The sequence below is a fragment of the Peromyscus leucopus genome, chromosome 8b (assembly GCF_004664715.2).
Source record: "Peromyscus leucopus breed LL Stock chromosome 8b, UCI_PerLeu_2.1, whole genome shotgun sequence".
NCBI lineage: Eukaryota > Metazoa > Chordata > Mammalia > Rodentia > Cricetidae > Peromyscus > Peromyscus leucopus.
The window spans coordinates 41,454,656-41,473,721 of record NC_051086.1 but is presented as its reverse complement, the minus strand read 5'-3'; the positions used below and the strand labels follow the sequence as shown (position 1 = coordinate 41,473,721).

The 19,066-nt window shown below is 40.7% G+C and overlaps 2 protein-coding genes across 2 annotated transcripts in view; one reads left to right on the top strand and one right to left on the bottom strand.

Moving 5' to 3' along the window:
- Window positions 1-17,330, top strand: part of Fam183a (family with sequence similarity 183 member A) — a 30,654-nt gene extending 13,324 nt beyond the window's left edge. The window contains exon 4 of the mRNA XM_037201250.1: window positions 17,132-17,330. Within this exon, the coding sequence (XP_037057145.1) occupies window positions 17,132-17,242 (111 nt within the window). The 3' untranslated portion in view covers window positions 17,243-17,330. The remainder of the gene's footprint in view (window positions 1-17,131) is intronic.
- On the bottom strand, window positions 7,321-8,635 carry LOC114682998 (olfactory receptor 2T33-like). The gene has a single exon (XM_028857153.2). It carries the CDS (start codon window positions 8,616-8,618, stop codon window positions 7,677-7,679), a length of 942 nt encoding a protein of 313 aa, XP_028712986.1. The 5' UTR covers window positions 8,619-8,635; the 3' UTR covers window positions 7,321-7,676.
- Window positions 17,331-19,066: the final 1,736 nt, after the last annotated feature.

Below are 19,066 nucleotides of genomic sequence, written 5' to 3'. Positions count from 1 at the left end.
GACAGTGAGTTCAATGGTATAATGAATCAATGTTCTCTGTAAGCTGCAAGTAACTCCTGACTTTCCATTACCTGATAGCCACATAAATGGTTGAGAACTATTTGTGAATTTGTCATTTATGGTTTCATGGGCATTCCGTTTTGCATCAACAAGTCTTAGGAACTTAAGTAAATATTGGTTATATACAACTTAGGGACTTGTTAATGTAGGTGACATATTTACTATATCAAAATTTTTGTTTATTTATTGAGACAAGGGATCGTGTATCCCAGGCTGGCCTCGAATTTGCTATGTAGTAGAAAATGATCTGGGAACTCTGATCTCATTGTCTCTTCCTCCTGATTGCTGAGATTATAGTCATGTGCCACCAGGTCTGATTTATGTCACGCTGGGGATTGGACACAGGGCTTTGTGCATGGCAAGTAAAAATTCTACCTCCCAAATCACATCATGGCCACATTAAACTTTACTGAAAACACCAAATTCACATGGTTCTAACACTGAATAATAAAAGTCTCGCCGAACAAAGGGGTGTTTGCTCTTGGATCTAGAAAAGGAAAGTCAGACTCTGTGGATAGAGGCTTAACTTGCCCTGGGGTAGGAGTTAACTTGGTTCATGTTTATATATGTTGACCCTTCAGATGACAACAGCCTTCTTGGTGGTCTCTCCAGTGCGAAGTTGTAATGCTAAATGCACACTTGAATGAACTGTTCCAAAGTATTTGCTCTATTAGACAGCCCCTCCCTCTTTACAGCCGCACAAACTCCCCCTTTAGTGGATAACTCAGAGACCCTAGCTCTTGCCTAATTGTAGAGAAAACAATTATTCCTGCTTCATTCTCAGGGGACTTTAAAGCTTTACTTTCATTTTAACCTTTGACTTGCTGGTGCCAAGATTGTTTGAGCTTATTGAATCAAAACGTCCACCCTACAAAGTTGTGAACACTAATTTATTCTCAAGGTCGCTGTCGAGTTCAAATATCTTGAGGGAGCCTGTACCTTCTGTGGTACCTCCCTGGTTTCTTCCCAGGTAAAAATCACAACTATGGCTGAAACAATGGCACTATGACTCACTCAACGCCTGACCAAGGCTCTGAGAATTTTAGTTAGTTGTTTGAAAGATAAATATTTTGGAAATTATTTTATTTTTTGAAAGTTACTTTGAAAGTATGTGCTCTTTGCTCAACTCGGGAGTTGCCCACATTCCCAGTTCTAACATAAACTTTTGCTCCATGGAAACTCTATGGAACCATGGCCACCTCTCTCAGGACATCACACTGCTGACCACTCAGAACCCTTCTAACATTTTTTCACTGTTCCAACTTCTCGTTATCTAAGATTGGTGAAACTCTAAGTTGGTGTCATTTAGCTGCTGGAGGGCAGGGAGCAAATTTCTTCAATTAATTTCTGCAGCCACAGTAGCTGTTTTATGTGACACAGTCACTCGGGTTGTCATTAGGTGCCTTCCCTGCCAGAATCCATCTTCTAAATTCTCTTAATGCCTCCAAATGAGAACTCTGCACTCTACTAGGCAACTCCCTGTTCTTTTTGCCCCCACCCGCTGGCAACCGCTATTCTCTCTCATGTGTCCCTGGGACACATGGATGCTGGAATCCCACAGCAACCATCTCTTTGTGACTGTACCTCACTATAGCTGGAGTCCCGAGTGCTCATGGATGTCACGTCTGACTTCATTTTTCAGGAAGTTAATGGTCCACTGTGTGGCATATTGTGATTGTTGTTTACTCGTCTGTGGCCTTTCCCTTCCGTTGTGGATACGTGCGCACCAATTTAATAAGATGCTTGACAACAGATGTTGGAGTTTGTATTTTGGTAAAGAAATAAGGTACCACACAAAGCAGCAGTGATGAATCTTCATTTTAAACATGTAAGAGAGGTATATGTGTTTTAGAAAACCAGTTCAACTGCTTTCCCTTACCTCTCCTGGGTTTTTTTTTAGAACACATTTTCTGTTTTATTCTATTTATACAACACTGGAGACTGAATATAGGGCCTCATATAGTCTTGGCAAGCTCTCTATCAATGAGTTATATTCCCAGCCCTAGAAAATATATATTATGAAATTTCTACTTATATATAAGTAATTTTAAAATTAGAAGTGATCTGCTCAACTTCTTAGTGGCAATATGTGATATATGTATACATTTTAAAGGTGAAATAAATGATTAAAAGTCATCAGTCATTATGAATCTAGTCATGTGGTCAACTTGTATTTATTGAAGTATTGCCTATATCTCTTTATACAAATGAAACAAGTTACTACTAATTAAAAAGCTCATAAACCTCCACTATAGGGATAAAATCCTAAAAAACTGACCATGGAAACACATCATGGTTAAAACTGGCCTAAAGAATTAGCTCATTTGGGAAACATGCTAAATGTGTTACTGTGGATTGCAAGACCTCCAGCCTGACCAGTGCAGGCAATGGGGAGCTGTTTTACCCTGGAAAACAAGGGCTTCCTTTTCCTCTCCTTGCTCTGTGTCCACTGAGTCAGACATCCCCTTGCTATATTTCCGTAGTTCTTTCTAGAATAGTGGGAACATGGTGGCATCTTTACTCAAAACTACACTCACATCTTTTGCATTTGAAATTGCAGGCTGAGACAGATGCCTTCATTTTCTTCTTACAAAAGCCTCTTGAGAAACCACAGAAGAGTCAGAATGCATAATATCCTTTCTACATTTCCCCAAATTCATTGTTAATATGTAATTTTAAAAGTCTAAATTTTAGGATACTGAAATGAAAATTAATCAGTATGTGAAAATAAGGTAGCAGCAGAGGACTTGTTATATTAATAAAATTATGGGTTTCTTTTGAAAGAATTAACCTAATGCCAGCACCTACTTGCACACATTTTAACTCATCAAGTACCGAGACATGTCACTGGGAAGAGTTTCTTTGTAAAATGTACAGAGTGGTGGGGCTGGTTTTTCTATGTAGCTGAGGGCTCTTTGTTCCTCCAGCCTCCACCTCTTAAATTCTGGGATTTGCAATTGAAATTTCTAGAGTTAAACTGCACAAAGAAATAATCAGACATGAAGAGGTTGTCGTACCTACCTACAAGAGTCAAAACTGATGCCCGGCAGCCTGGATCTGCACAACTCAGAGACACATCTGGATGTCCCCACCTGGAGGGAAGCTGTGCCTACCCTGGCCCTTTGCCTCCCTTATATCTCTGTCTGGACTGACATGTCATGAGGATGGCCCACTGCCAGCCTGAGCTGCAGACACTATCCTATTAACAATACCCCAGAGCTGCCGGGGTGAGAGTTCGGTTGCCAAAAGTGTTCACTGTGCTGAGAAATTAAAACAATTCCTAAGAGATTGCAAATTTTCTGCACATATCATAAAGTCATGAATCACAGAAATGACAGAGAATCACACAAGAGAAAAAAAAAAATGTAAATAAATGTCTTTGAAAGGGTATTGTGATTTCAAATGTATGAATCAGGAAGTCATGTGATTCTGGTATTCCTTGCACAGACTTCAGCAGATAGGAGGATTATCTTCCATTCAGACCAGCTCAATTGTCAAAACAGCAATTGAAATAAAGAAGCCTGTGAAATTTTTTTTTCCTTCTTGGACTCAATTTGAGACAATTAAAGTTGTATTGTATGTACCTGTTTGTGTGCATTTGCAACAGGCTGTTATATTTTTATTTTATATTTTCATTTTTTGTGTCTGTATAGTAAAATAATAAAATAGTAATAGTAATAATAATAATAAAAACAATAACAGTAACAGCATCTCCAGGCTATATTCATATCGATGACACTTCCCAGGGTGAATGTATATGGATCTGTGTTTCCTGATGTTTGACCGTTTGCTTTTTTTTTTTTTTTAATTTGAGATAATGTTTTTCTGTGTAACAGCTTTGGCTGTCCTGGAACTTGCTCTGTAGACCAAGCTGGCTTCAAACTCAGAGATGTCTGTCTCTGCCTCCCGAGTGCTGGGATTAAAGGTGTTTGCTATCACTATCTGGCTGACTCTTTGCTTTTGATGATTTTCAGTGCTGGGCACCCTGGGAACTTGGATCCGTGCCTTGCAACTTCTGAGTTATTTACTGCTCTATAGAAAACCCCAGATTCTACAACTGGAAACAGATAATTTGAAACAAAACAAAACAAAATTTTTTTTTTATCATGGATTATGTGTTAGGGAAATAGACCTGTTAAAAAATGTAAGATAATTTGGTGAACTTCAATCCCCATTTAAATTTAATTAAAGGAAAGTACAGATTTTTTAACATTACTTAACATTTATTTACTTATTTATATGAAACTGAGTGTCATACAGCTCAGGCTGGCTTACATGCAAATTATTGAACTAAGTTAGTAGCAGCGGCTGGCCTTGAACTCCTGATCCTCCTACCTCACCTCCCAGGTGCCGGGATTGCCACCACAGTGGGTTTGTTTATATGTTGCTGGAGATGGAAGCATTTTCCAACTGAGCTACTCCCCCAGCTCTTTGCATACATTTCTTTCATCAGATGTGGAACTTTATCAAACTGGCAAATCCTACTTGAATTTATGATCAATCGAATGTGTATAGTCTAAATTTAAACCCACATTGTTGTATTTTCTGAAAAAGCAAACAGCAAAACCCTCTAGGCTCCATGTGAGTAAAGTGCGACCACCATGACACTCAGAGTAGAAGCTTTCTACAGGAGCGTGGCCATCCTTCCTAACAGAGCGTAGGTCCTTTTCTGTTTTGGCCACTGCTGAGGCTATCAAGTGATGCTGCTCTGTCACAGAATTGACATTGTTGCATGACTACATCAAGCCTTGAGAGGGTCTATGGGGTTTAAGAATGACAAGAGACATTCAGCATCCTGCAAGAGAAAGAATGGGGTTCAGAAGCTCTGGGGAGATGAGATGCACTCCATGTGAGTATCTGGTGTGGGTTCCTTAAGGACTGAATGACTAAGGGTGAATAGCGAAGTCACCATCACAAAGATGGACTGTATCTGCCAAAAAGCACAGCCCAGAGCCCCGCTCAGCCATCTTGAACAAGGGAGAGATACATACTCTGCTGTTGCCCTTCCCACTCAGAGAAGGCACTCCTGAGATTCCTGGAGAATACACAGACTGGGACAGGCATCCAGGAAGCTGGGAAGACCTCTTAGGATTGACACCTAAAGAAGAACTAAGTGAAAGATCCAAGCAGACTCCATAACAGGCTGCTCAGTCTTTTCTCAGAGATCAGGCCTCAATTTCAGTTTCCTGAGGCTTAAGCAAGCAGTTTCTGGAAGGGCTGTGAACAAAAGACATAGTCCTTGTAGTAGCTCCCTTTCTGCACGTACTCTGACTGCTCAAGGTTCTGTCAGTTGTTTACTGTCTGAGACCCCTTACCAACTTAGAGCTACATGCATGGGTCAATGTGAATGTGCTAGGCCAGACAGCCTTCATGGCAGCTCAAGGACAGCCGGCATGGTCAGCCCCAGTCAAGTGCAGGCCAGCCAGCCCCCATGGCAGCTCAAGGACAGAGCCTGGGACTTCTCCAGGCCTTCCCCAAATGATAACTGTAACCCCCAACCAGTAAATTCAAAGGTTTCACACCCTCACCCAATCATATGATGCCAAGGCTTGTACCACCCTGCTTGCGTTTTTTTCCCTTTAAAAACCCCTCATCTGTCTTCCTTCACCTTTGTGGTGCCCACAGAAGACAGACAACACAGGTCAATAGTTCACTAAAACAGATGGCTTCCTGAGAGCACCAGTACCAGAGAAGGGTTGGAACGAGTTTGGTGCTCACACACTAAGAGCATGCCCTGACAGAAAACCCCAAATTCAGTATTCAAATGTTAAAGATGCAGGAGAGAAAGGATTTCCAATTTGGGGAACAGGAGGGGTGTGTGAAAAGGGTTAGCTCTGCCTTTTTACAGAGTAGCCTCATGGTCAGCTCAGACGCTATTGATATTGTCTCTCATGAGATCCAAGGATGTGGCTTGCCCAGTGTGCCTCGGTTTTGTCGAAAGGTGTGAGTCCCTCAGTAGAAAAACTGGTACACAACAAACATATATACAAACTGTCTGTCTTTCCTATGACAAGCTCTGAGGCTGAAAGTTGCCTCAAAGAAGTCAACAGGGTGATGGACTGTGATGTTGGCCTTTGTGGAGGTTCCTGGAGTCTGTGACTCTTTCCTGTCCTTCTGCCTCTGCTGTGTCCTTTAGTACACCTGTACTCGGTGTCTCCCTCCGTTCTCTGAGGCCATAACAGAATACCACATCCTGGGTACCAAGGAAGGAATGGTAGTTCTCTAAATTCCAGGCCCTGCATCTGTCAGGGCTCTGCTTGTGTATTAGCAGATGGTGGAAGGACCAGAAAAGATGAGAGGGGCTAACGATGGGCGTTTGTGGAATGGACTGCACTTTGAAGACTGACTGACTGATTGACGCTTCAGTGATTGTGGAGGGATTGCAAGGTTGCAAGTCCAGAACCAAATTATCTTTGGCAGTCTTTAGTCTTCACGTGTACATGACCTAACATATGAACGACGGTTAAGAAAATCCTTTGGGATATGCAGAGCGCTGGCTTCCAACAGCCTGCAGACCAAGAACGCTGCCAGACGGCATGGGAGCCTGGACCCGAGATGTCCCTGCTCCACTCTTCCTGCCTACTTGCTGCCCCCCCAAATGTGTTTGGAAGGCGTCTTGATTTAAGTTTCTTCATTCTACTACTATAAAAACCTTATGAAACTGCACCATGTTGGAAGATGGAGTTGAGGGTAACCTAAATCTGGAGGGGCCATGGTCACTCATATTTGGCTCCAGGATAAACTATCTCTTATTCATTTTTAAGTGAGTTGTGGTTTTTTTTTTTTTTTTGTATGGAAAGGGCCACACTCACTATTATTTCATTTATTATTTGAGACAGGATCTTATGTAATCCAGCTCTCCTGCATCAGCTTCCCAAGTACTGAGATCACAGGTGTTTGCCACCATGTTGAACTAATGTTTTTATAATGGCATGAATGCGCTTCCATCATGAGAGTAGAACCTTTAGACCCAGTCACTTCTTAAAGATTTCATCTCTAGACACTCACTTGGAAATCTCATTACGATTGAGTTATGTTTTGGTTAGTGATATTTGTTCTCTTGTTAAAGACGTTAAATATAGCTGTAATTTTAAAACCACCAGCCCTACCTGCTCATATACTTGGTAAGAATTCCCTGAATTGCAAATAGTTTTGGAAAATTCTCCCGAAACATTTTGACAAATGCTTTATGTTTAATAATCCTTATTGGTTATGTATGTCATTACAATTTACTTCATAATAACAATAAATCAGGCACTACATTTTTTTTAAAAAGTTACTATCCGTTTCTTCTTCTATCTCTTGATGTTTTACATCATATAACAAGAACTGAGTTACATGATTAAAGTCTAGCTAACCAGACCCGTGTCACTGGCTCTCATCTCTAAGACCTTATTTTAAAACAGAGTAGCTGGCGCAAGGGACACCAGCAGGGCAAGCTGATTTTTAATTGATTTTCCAAACCCTTGGTAAAAGAACATAAAACAACAAACGAGCATCAAAGAAGTTGACAGAGCACACAAGAGTGAGTTCGGTGGATTAGATGAGCTGAGTCTGTGAGGGAGGTGTGCCTAACGTGAGAAGAGCTGTTTTGGTGAACGTCCCCTGCACGTTTATCACAGCGCCTTCAGCAGCCACTTCCTCAAGGCTCTCTTGACCTCCTTGTTCCTCACACTGTAAATGAGGGGGTTCAGCACCGGCGTGAAGATGGTGTAGAAGGCAGACACCACCTTGTCGCGCGCCCCTGGCTGCTGGGACTTGGGCCTCATGTAGATGAACATGATAGCCCCGTAGAACAGGCCCACGACCGTCAGGTGTGAAGAGCAGGTGGCAAAGGCCTTCTTCCGGGCTGCTGAGGATCGCATGCGGAGCACCGCGACCAGGATGAGCGAGTAGGAAGCCAGTATGAGGGACAGCGGGATCAGGAGCATCAGGATGCAGCAGATGTACATGAAGAACTCAAAGACTTTGGTGTCAGCACAGGCAAGGCGCACCAGGGAAGGCGCCTCACAGAAGAAGTGGTTGATGGTTCGAGAGCGGCAGAAGGGGAAACTCAGGATGGTGCCTGCTTGCATCAACCCGTCAGCGGCTCCCAGGAGCCAGGAGCCCAAGGTCAGGTGCATGCACAGCTTGGGGCTCATGAGGACATGATAGCGCAGGGGCTGACAGATAGCCACGTAGCGGTCATAGGACATGGCCGCCAGGAGGAAGCACTCGCCCCCTGCCAAGGTGAGGAACAGGAAGATCTGGGAGCCACAGCCTGTAGGGGAGATGGCCCTCATGCTCATCAAGTAGTTGGCTGCCATCTTGGGGATGATGGTGGAGACGAGCATCATGTCCATGAGGGAGAGTTGGCTGAGAAGGAAGTACATGGGTGTGTGGAGCCTGGGGTCCCTGCAGATGAGAAGGATCATGAGGGTGTTGCCCATCAGGGAGGTGGTGAAGATTACTAACACAACAGAAAACAGGAAGGAGTGGGCTTGTGTGTGGCTGAAGAGCCCAAGAAGAATGAAGTCCATCTCTGTGGTGTTACTGGGAGTCTCCATGACTCTGGTCATACCTGGAAGACAGGAGGATACTTTTTTTTTTTTTTTTTTTTTTTTTTTTTTGAGATAGGCTGTCCTCGAACTAACTCTGTAGACCAAGCTGGCCTCAAATTCAGAGATCCTCTTGCCTCTGCCACCTGAGTGCTGGTGGATTAAAAGCATGTGCCACCATGCCTAGTCTGAGAATGATTTTTTTTAAGTAACTTGCAACAGCCTAAAAAATATTTGTTCAAATGACAGAAGATTTCAATTTAGTGGGATAATTAAATTTTTTTCTACAACCTGACACTGAGGTTATAGATCAGTGGGTAAGGAGCACTTGCTGCACAAGCTTAAAGATATGAGTTTGGATCTCAGAACCCACATAAGAAGCTAGGTGTGGTCCTCATGTCTCTGTAGCTTAGCTCTGTGAAGGGCAGAGACCGAACGATTTCTAGGGCTCTCTGGCTGCCAGCCTAGCCCCACAAATGCAAGAGCATGGTTCAGGGAGAGACTCTGCCTCAAGGAAGTAAGACAGAGACTGAGAGAGGAGGACCTCAACACCCTCCTCTGGCCTGTCAGTGAACCCATACACTTGAGTGTGTAACACACACACACACACACACACACACACACACACACACACACTTCTGCATTGTCCACATTTGTTGCATCATATTTTAACTTTCAACTGAATTAAATAAAACAGAACAAATAGTCTACTGCCTCATAATGTGTTTACCCCTATGCTTATTTTAATCACAGCATAAAAGAGGCATTGTTGTGTGATTTCAATTTCTTGCAGTTTGATATTTCTCAGTTGAAAGAACCCTAAATTCCTGTAAATTTGTGAGTGCTACTGTGACCCGACTCATGACCTTTGCACCTTTCTTACGTATCTATTAAAGTAGTTCCAGATGAAAGTAAGGCAACATTCTTGTCATCATACTTTTCCATAAAGGAAAACCACATGGCTGAATTTCTCTATTCTGTGTGTGAGGCCCTGCTGTCCTATACCATATGTAATGACCACAGATGCTTCACACCCCAGTGCCATGCCTCACACTATCAAGATTTCTTTCCTGATGAGAAGGGTCGTTGGTTCATGTAGATTTCTTCCCTCCTCCTCTCTTTTCTTTCTTTCTTCCTTCCTTCTTTTTAAATTTTTTTTGATAGGGTTTCTCTGTGTAACAGTCCTGGCTGTCCTGGAACTTGCTTTGTAGACCAGGCTAGCCTTGAACTCACAGAGATCTGCCCGACTCATCCTTTCGAGTGCTGGGTTTAAAGGCATGTGTTACCACTGACTAGCTCATGCAGATTTCTTCTTACACTAATTAATTACCTTTACCTAGTACACTCTCAAAAATGATACTAAATTTCATCAAATATTCCTATGGAAAATCGACAATTTCATGAAGACATAGAAGTAAGGGGGAACATAAATTGTGTTACAGACTTTCACACTTAAGACTAATGCTATATTCTTAAGAATCAGACAGTCAACACTTGTGAAAATGTCATGTGGGCTTCCAGTGTCCCTAACAAACAATATGCAGAACACCTCCCGGGACCCCAGTGTTGGGGGCTCTTGACTTACCAACACTCTAGATTAAATCTCTTTCCTGTGAAGATCTGTTCAGTAGAAGGCGACTCAGGACTTTCTTCTCTATCTGCATGAAGTTCATCATTTCCTCCCAAATTCCAATAGCTGAAGAGCAGCCGACCAATGATTGCCAAGGGAATTCTGTTCAAGTTTCAACCATAATCTTTATGTAAGAATCATTTTCTAGTTTTTCTTTAGCTTGACTAGAATGGAAAGATAAATTTGTGAGTGGGTATTAGACATTGTATAAATTCCAACAGATTTTTTTTCCAAGACAGGATTTCTCTGTGTAACAATCCTGCTTGTCTTGGAACTTGCTTTGTAGACCAGGCTAGCCTCGAACTCATAGAGATCTGCCTGACTCTGCCTTTAATCCCGAGTGCTGGGATTAAAGATGTGTGCCAGCACACCCACCATGTGTGTTCTCATCTCCCTATTTTGACAGTTAGGTGTTGTCAGGTGTCACAATAGCCATCATTCATGGAACATTGAGAGTGTTGTCAGGTGTAACAATAGCCATCATTCATGGAACATCGAGAGTGTTGTCAGGTGTAACAATAGCCATCATTCATGGAACATTGAGAGTGTTGTTAGTTTTAAGACATGTGTGTTCCATGCTGAGGCAGAAAAACTCTGGCCCCCTTAATCTTTGGGCTAATCTGAAAAACTGCATGTGAAATTTTGTTCTCACTGGGTATGCTGGCACATGCCTTTAATTCCAGCACCTAGGAGGCAGAGGCAAGTGGATCTCTGTGAGTTCTAGGCCAGACTGGTCTACATAGTGAGTTCCAGGACAGCCAACAGTACACAGTGAGAGTCTATTAAAAAAAAAAGAAGTAATTTTTTTTCCTGTTTTCTATTAAAAATGTTTCTTAAGTATTTTGTGACTTACGTATAGCGGCCTATCATAGTTGCACTTATTGCATATATCTTCAATGTATTTCACTCATTTCAAGTTATTTCATTGCATCGTTTTAAACCTATGGCATGTTCGGAATGCTACAGCACATTATTGTTTTTCAGACATCAGAAACTGTGTTTGACTAGTGCAATACTGGGAAGGTTAGTAGTTATTAATACATGAAAGGCATCTATGATCATTGTAAATTTGATATTACTGTGTGATAGCATTGAAAACATACTGTGACACCCATGAGACCCCCTTCTAGACACACAGACACAGACACAAACACACACAGTCATATACACACATAAACATGAACACAGACACACACATATAGATAGATACACACACATATTCACATAGATACAGACACAAACAGACATACACATGAGAGAGAGAGAGTGAGAGACAGAGAGAAATATTTTAAAATAAGTTTAAATGAAAGTATTTTTCCAGGATCAGTAGAGCAGCTCTGTGGTAGAGCGTTTACCTTCCATGTGGGTTTGGTTCCCATAGCCACAAAGAACTATTACAATGATCTGAAAATAGATGTCTCATACTCAAATATTTTTTAAGAAAAAATGTATCTCAGAACTAACTTACAATAGAACTTCCCTTATGTTTTAATAACATGAAAATGTTTTCAGTGTCTCCTTGGACTCTCCTGTCATTCATGTTTCATGGATTTCTTCTGACTGGAGAGTAATCCTACATGACAGAAGTTAATTCAGTCACTCTGATGTCTGAGAGTCTATAGTTAGTGTTTATGAGAGTTTTCTCTACACCTTCACTAAAGTATTGCCTTCTAAAAGCCAATAAGATGTTTATATGTCACAGAATTTTATTCATGCTTCAAATTTTTAAGTTATTTTAAGTTTGAAGCAATCAGGTAACAAACAAAATCTTATAATGTGTCATTTCATGACAAAGATATTTACTCAGGTGAATATAATAATGTGATTTCAAAGAATAAAGTGCAAGCTAAATTTGGAGATCAAAAGAATTGTCATTTTTGTATTCCATTATGCTATACACAGAAAACAGATAAATTCCCTCTCGCATTTATTGTCTTAATCAAAAAAGAAAAATATAATAAACAGTAGACTCTTGAATTCCTAGGCTAGATGAAATGATCAACTTTCAAGGAATTGATAAGTTGAATTCAGATAGGTTATATCATCTGTCACATATAACCCCATGTAGGGGCAATAGTAGGCTGTTTTGCTACCAAAAATATGCTTTAGCAAAATGGAAGGAAGGAACAATTGACTTCAGATATTTATTTTTCAGACAAGGTCTTACTGTGTAGCCCAGGCTGTCCTGGAACTTGGAGTTCTCCTGCCTCATCTTCCTGAGTGCTGGGATGAGAAATGCATGTCACAGAGCAGCGTAGATTATTACAGTTGTGCTGCTTTGGCCAAGGAAAAACAGCATACTTTTGTTGTTTAAATGACATGAAAACCCAGTCTGTACATTCCAGGGATACTACCATCCTGTCAGGAGTCAGTGTGGATCCATGGTCTTGTTCATGTACCTGCAGATTCCACATCTGTAGTGTATCCGTGTGATTACAGCACTTTAAAGTTAAACACATCTCTTAGAACAGCAGTTCTCAACCCCTCTGGTCTCACATATCAGATATCCTGCATGTCAGATGTTTACATTATGACTCATCACAGTAGCAAAATTACAGTTATGAAGTAGCAACAAAAATAACTTTACAGTTGGAGGTCACCACCACATAAGGAACTGTATTAAAGGGTGGAAGCATTAGGAAGGTTGAGAACCACTGTCGTAGATCAAAAAAGTCCCCGGTCAGTATTTTAAAGTAGGGATTTAACTGTCTTATATAGACTTGTTTTAATGAAATACGGTAGTTTAAATGGAGTACTTAACCAATTGCTCTTTTCAAGGAAGCTGCTCAAGAATCATTACTGGAGCCGGCAAGATGCCCAGTGGGTAAAGCACATCCTACGAAAGTCCGAGGACTTGGATTCGATCCCCAGAACCTGTGTAACAGTGAAAGGAGAGAACAGACTCCCCAACATTGTCCTCTCACTTGTGTGTGCATGCACACATACAATAATAATAATAATAATAATAATAATAAAAATACAATTTAATGACAGAACTGTTACTACTCCTAGAAGGAAGTGCATGAATTATTTAAATGATGGAATAGAATGCACCATCTATCTCAGGGTTGGACTAAACTTCTTTGGTATTGTCTGAATAACTTCACCTTGCTAAGAAAAACTATATATAATCAAAATTTATAAATCTTATAAGTTTTCAATTAAGTACTGAAAATATCTAGTCTCAATGGACACTAAGGGCACAATTAAGACAATTACCATGCTTATGCACTAATATAGTACTAAGCTTTCCTCTGTGTTTCACACTATAAGTTGGGTTGTACTGAAGTCTATCTCAGGACAGAAGTGAACATAAAACAGAACTATTGTAATCTATAGTCGTCAATCAGGAGTGGAAACAGAGCTGGCTCTGTTCCGAGGAAGTATTGAGAGTTGTCCTGGATTTTATCCTAAGAAATAACTTAAAAGAAAGGGGGGAACAAATTATATCCACAAAGGTTTTTTAATATTCCTCTAAAATGTATAATGAGAAAAGCCGTGGAGGACCACTGGGCTGCTACAGTGGGACATCTAACAACCCAATGATCTTTCATGTCACGTTAATTGGTAGAGACCAGCATCACACTTTGTGGACTTTACAAAAGGTGATGTCAGAGTTAGGAGAGCAGGCTTAAAAGGTTATGAAGGGAGGTGTAGATACATTGGCTTTTCTATTCTCAAAAATGCTATGAATTATGGCCTAGTCCCTAAAATTGTGTAAGTGAAATATATTGTAACAAAACCCTGAGAGAATACCACCTGCAGTCCTTGCACTTACCTGTGTCAGGAGCTGTGCAGGACAATCCTGACTCTGTGGCTCTGATCCCATGAATTGCCACCCAAAGCTTAGTGCCACTTGTGAGGTATGAAGCACACCTGCTCACAGTCCAGGTTATCCCACAGTCAGAGCGCACAATCCTCAGTAAGAGCACCGTTAGTGAAATCCAGCTGAAACTACGTTCTCTGTATCAGCTCGCTAAAGTTAATTTTCAAATCCCAGGATATTTGATCCCTGATGTAACTACCCATATTGGTGACATCAGGAGACAGCCAGTTTGAAAGGGATCCACTTTTTAATATCATTACCTATGACAGTAAATTCATGATCTCACTCCTGGGAATGCATCAGTCACATTAACCTGTGCATTAATGACAATCTCTGTGTGTGGTATGATCTGGAAGCAAGATGGAGATGGACAAGAATGTAAGAAATACTTGGCCTATAAAGGTACTCTTTGAAAATGGTGATGGCTCAACTGCAGAATTCAAGTTTGTAGCTGTAAGACTTGGCACCTGAATGCCTTGAGACTCAGGCTAATCATCTATAAAAAGGGCTAAGATATCTAACCCCGGCTGGTTTATTTACAGAGGTTACTGAACAGTGAGGTTACCAAGAAGCATTAGGTTTACCCCAAAGGTATCTGCTCCCACCTGGCCTTCTGATTTATGTATAAGGGGAGGTGTTTGTCTAATGTCTTAACTGGTTAAAAATATTAATTAAATCTATGTTATTCTACTTAACTAAGCTGTAACTGATTGGATGCACACTTCTGGGTGTGAAGTGGCTGAGAAGTGAGAAGTCTGCTTGAGTTGTGTTCTCACAATTATACAGGAATTCTTAAAGCCAACAAACAGAGCTCTTTGAATCTTGTATTTAAATAGATTGGTACCTATAGGCATACGGAAGAACAATCAAACAGTTCTTGCTGGTAAGTCACAGTAAGGTGACTGGTGTTAATAAAAACACATTATTCATTTCAAAGAAACCTGAACAGAGGACTCTGAATATTTTTTACCATAAAGAAATGATAAATGTTTATGGTAACAGACACGTTAATTACCCTCAAATGATCATCATACACTATATACATGTATCATGTTGTATGCCATAAACAAGAACAATTATTTTGTGCTCATTGTATAAAAAGCTTAACATACAATTAATAAGATATTCAACCCCAAATTAAGAAAACAATTTTTTATTTTAATATTTATTTGATTTTTACGTGAGTGTGTGTGTGTGTGTGTGTGTGTGTGTGTGTGTGTGTGTGTGTGTATGTCTTTGTGAGGGCATGTGCATATGAGTGAAATATCCACAGAGGCCAGAAGAGGGCATTGAATCCTCTGAAGCTAGAGTTACAGGCAGTTGTGAGTCACCTGATGGGTCCTGGCAACTGAATTTAAGTCCCCTGCAAGACCAATACCTGCTTAACTGTTGAGTCATCTCTCTCTTTTTTTTTAAGTTTGAACAGTTTATTATTATAGATGGTAGAATTTGTTTTACACTTCAACTAAAATGATAACCTTTAATAATCTGAAAATATGCCATCTTTAATACAGACATTTACAGACCATGTAACACATTGCAATTAAATATTTCTGTAATATAGAGACATATATTTATTAGTATAATCTTACTTCATAATTTAGTATTAGGCAAAAATTAGAAGAACATAATAGTGAGAGAACAGAATTGGCAGATGCCAATGTTGTCAAGTTTTTAGATTTCTTTTTTCACTGCCTCTCATTTTAAATTTCTACCCCAACTTTAAAATTCCAAATGTACATACCATTCCAGATATATACATACTTCTGTGAAAGCATGTGGTCATCATCATTCAGGCCCTGATTGGTGTCATTTCAGTGGCATGTTCATTTATTAGGAGACAATGTTGTCCACTTAGTGGATATGTAGAGATATGTTAATATGAGCCTGCTCCAGTGTCCAGGGGTGTAGCTCTGTCTAATGAAAGATGTTCACCAGTTACAGTGAATATGACTGCAAAGTCTAGTCTCACATATCTAACTGGGTCATCATTAACCTGTTTAATGGGTAGAGAGAAATGTATCGTTATATGATCCCTTGTTGCTGGCTTAAATATGGAAGTGATAGACAGCTATTCTGGAGTCAGAATCAGTATGCAACAATAGATGTCCAAACTTCCACTTTATAAGAAGTGGATCATTTCTATATGCTACAATCCATCATTCTGTACAACATCATATGGATATATCGTTATCTAAGTACATCGTTTACACCTAGAAAAATAATCCAAACTAAATGTGACATAATTACAAAGTTTACATTAAGTGAACATTATACTTGACCTAACCTGAGGGGATCATTGCTGAAGGCAGGAAAGGTGAGCAGACTTCATACATAGGGTGGTGGAGACAGAGGACCCTGGTGGAATTTGGAGTGTGAGAACACACCACTAAAGGTGGTGGTTTTTGTTAGTGGACTTAGCAGGGATTTTGCTAAAACTGGACAAGACAGGGATGGATATGGAGGTTCCAAGAGACAGACCTAATTAAATAGAGCACAGGTTAGCCTGAGCAGTTTGGTCAATGAGAGAATCTTTTCCACGTGAAAAGGAAAGAAAATCATGGCAAAGGTAGAAATTGGGTTCATTAGGTAACAGATCAATACAGAAAATTATTGCAAAGTACAAATTATTTGACTCAGCATTCCTCCCTTTTTAGAGAGAAGTTTATTGTGGATTCATAGATGGTTACTCAAGAGGAAGATAGCCAGCCTCTTTGCATAGAATGAGATTTATGTGTCACAGTGCTCATGCTCCATACTCTCTCAACAAGCTCACACTTTTGTGAGGTAGCCCATGCAAGGGGCTGTCCCAGTAGCCTGGCTACAGTATATATATATGGCGCCTCTCTGTGAGCTACTTTCCAGGGGTGGTGAGTCCTTAGGCAAGGCCCCCTTCAGGCAGCAGGGGATCTTCGATGTGAACGTTCACAGATCCATGTCACAGTGCAGGGTTTAGAAAGAAATAGCTCTGCTGTCACAGGGGTGTGGGCCTGATTCAGACCCCACTCTCCATCATGTAAACCTTAGTCTGCCCCCTCCCTGACAGATTTCCTTCTGATCCTGTCCTCTCCCCTTTAGGTCAATCCAGAACGTCAGGACAACAGGCTGAACCACTTCAGGGTCTACAATGACATCACTCTGTACAAGGCTAAACTGTGGAGCTTGGGGGAAGATGATCACCAGAAGTAGCATTCTCTCTCGGGGGAGTGAGGCTGCACGCAGAATTCCCAAGGTGTGCGTCGCCCAGCGAAATAAACGCTGCTCTTGTTAAAAGTTACACAAGACATATTTCACAGGCTATCACATTATGATTTAGAGTCAGGCAGTGTCTGACTAAAGAGTGTTTCAGAAGGCCTTGCAGCATCACATAGGCGGAGGGAAGAGGAGGCATCCACGGAGAACGGAAGTGAGGTAAAGAAGCAACCTGATTGGTTATAACCTGTGCCCATCTTATTTGTACTGGTTTGAACAGTTGGCCACTGGTGATGGGAGTTGAAGCTCAGCTGCTTGTGTGAGAGAAGGTCTCCGACAAAATAAAACAAAACGAACAAACAAAATGTCGGGCCTGGCAGTGCACGCCTTTAATCCCAGCACTTGGGAGGCAGAGCCAGGTGGATCTCTGTGAGTTTGAGGCTAGTCTGGTCTACAGAGCAAGATCCAGGACAGGCACCAAAACTACACAGAGAAACCCTGTCTCGAAAAACAAACAAACAACAACAACAAAACCTCCCAAAAACCAACAAACAAGAAAACAAAACCTAAAAAAAAAAAAAAAAAAAAAAAAAAAAAAACCCTACTGCCCAAAGGATTCCAAGTTAGCATGTCAGTGTTTACTGCAGTGATTTTCACAATAGATGAACTGTGGAACCAGACTCAGTATCCATCATCAGAGGAATGGATAGAAGACATGGGGTTTACATACACAATGGAATCTTCTTCAGTCATAAAGAAAAATGAAATTATGTAGTTTGCAGGAAAATGGATAAAACAGGAGATGATATTAAGTGAATTAAAGCCATCTTAGGAAGACAAATATTGTATGTTCTTCTCATTTGAGCTTCCTAGATTTTATAGCAAAACAAAATTATGTATGTACAAGTGAAATTGTGCAGGACAACAGTGACTAGTTGATGGGAGGGGAGGTGAGAAAGGATAGGGTAGGGAATATGGAGGGGGATTTACTCCCAGTCCAACGCATACTGGAATGAAAATGTCCTTGTGTAACACAATACCATGTAAAATGAGTATGCATTTCCTTCTTTTTCTTACTAATTATTATTATTATTATTTTGAGATAGTCCTATTATGGACTGGAACTTATGTAGACTAGGTGGGCTTTGAAATCACAGAGATCTATTTGCCTCCATGTCGTGAGGCGTGGAGCAGAAGAGGAAGTGATACCAATGAACAAATGGAAATCCAGAATTAATGAATGAGATTCTACCTGAAGACCTCTGCCGTACGAGAGCAAAGGGAGCTGAGGAGGTAAACGGGTTGGCAAGATGGCTCACCTCCTGTCCAACATGCAGAGGAGATGTTTACCCAAGTGCGCTTCCTGCTTCAGTCCAGGGCTGGGTCTGCAGAGCATCCCAGAACACTTGGTGTCTCTACAGAAGTTGGCCTTTAGCACTCAGCAGGTGGAGGCAGGCAAATCAGGAATTCAAGTTTAAAACAACAGCAAACAAGACAAAACAAGAAACATAATGACAAAAAGAAAGGAAAAAGAAAATCAATGCCCTTTGCTCTACTAAGCTGTCTTCATTTTCATAGTGATTAACATCAAACCCAGCTAAGGATGTGGTCCTCAGTGAAAGGGGAAATCAGAGTCAAAAGTAAACCAATTCAGTCCAAAAGGAAGTACTGAATGAATGATTATCAAGATTGTAAGTTTATTATTATTTTATGACAAGTTAAAAATTTCCAATTCCATCCAGGCTAAGAGTACACCAACCTACTGAATGTGTCCTAAGGATAATGCAGAAACTAAATAGTTACTGTGGTTATCATTTGATC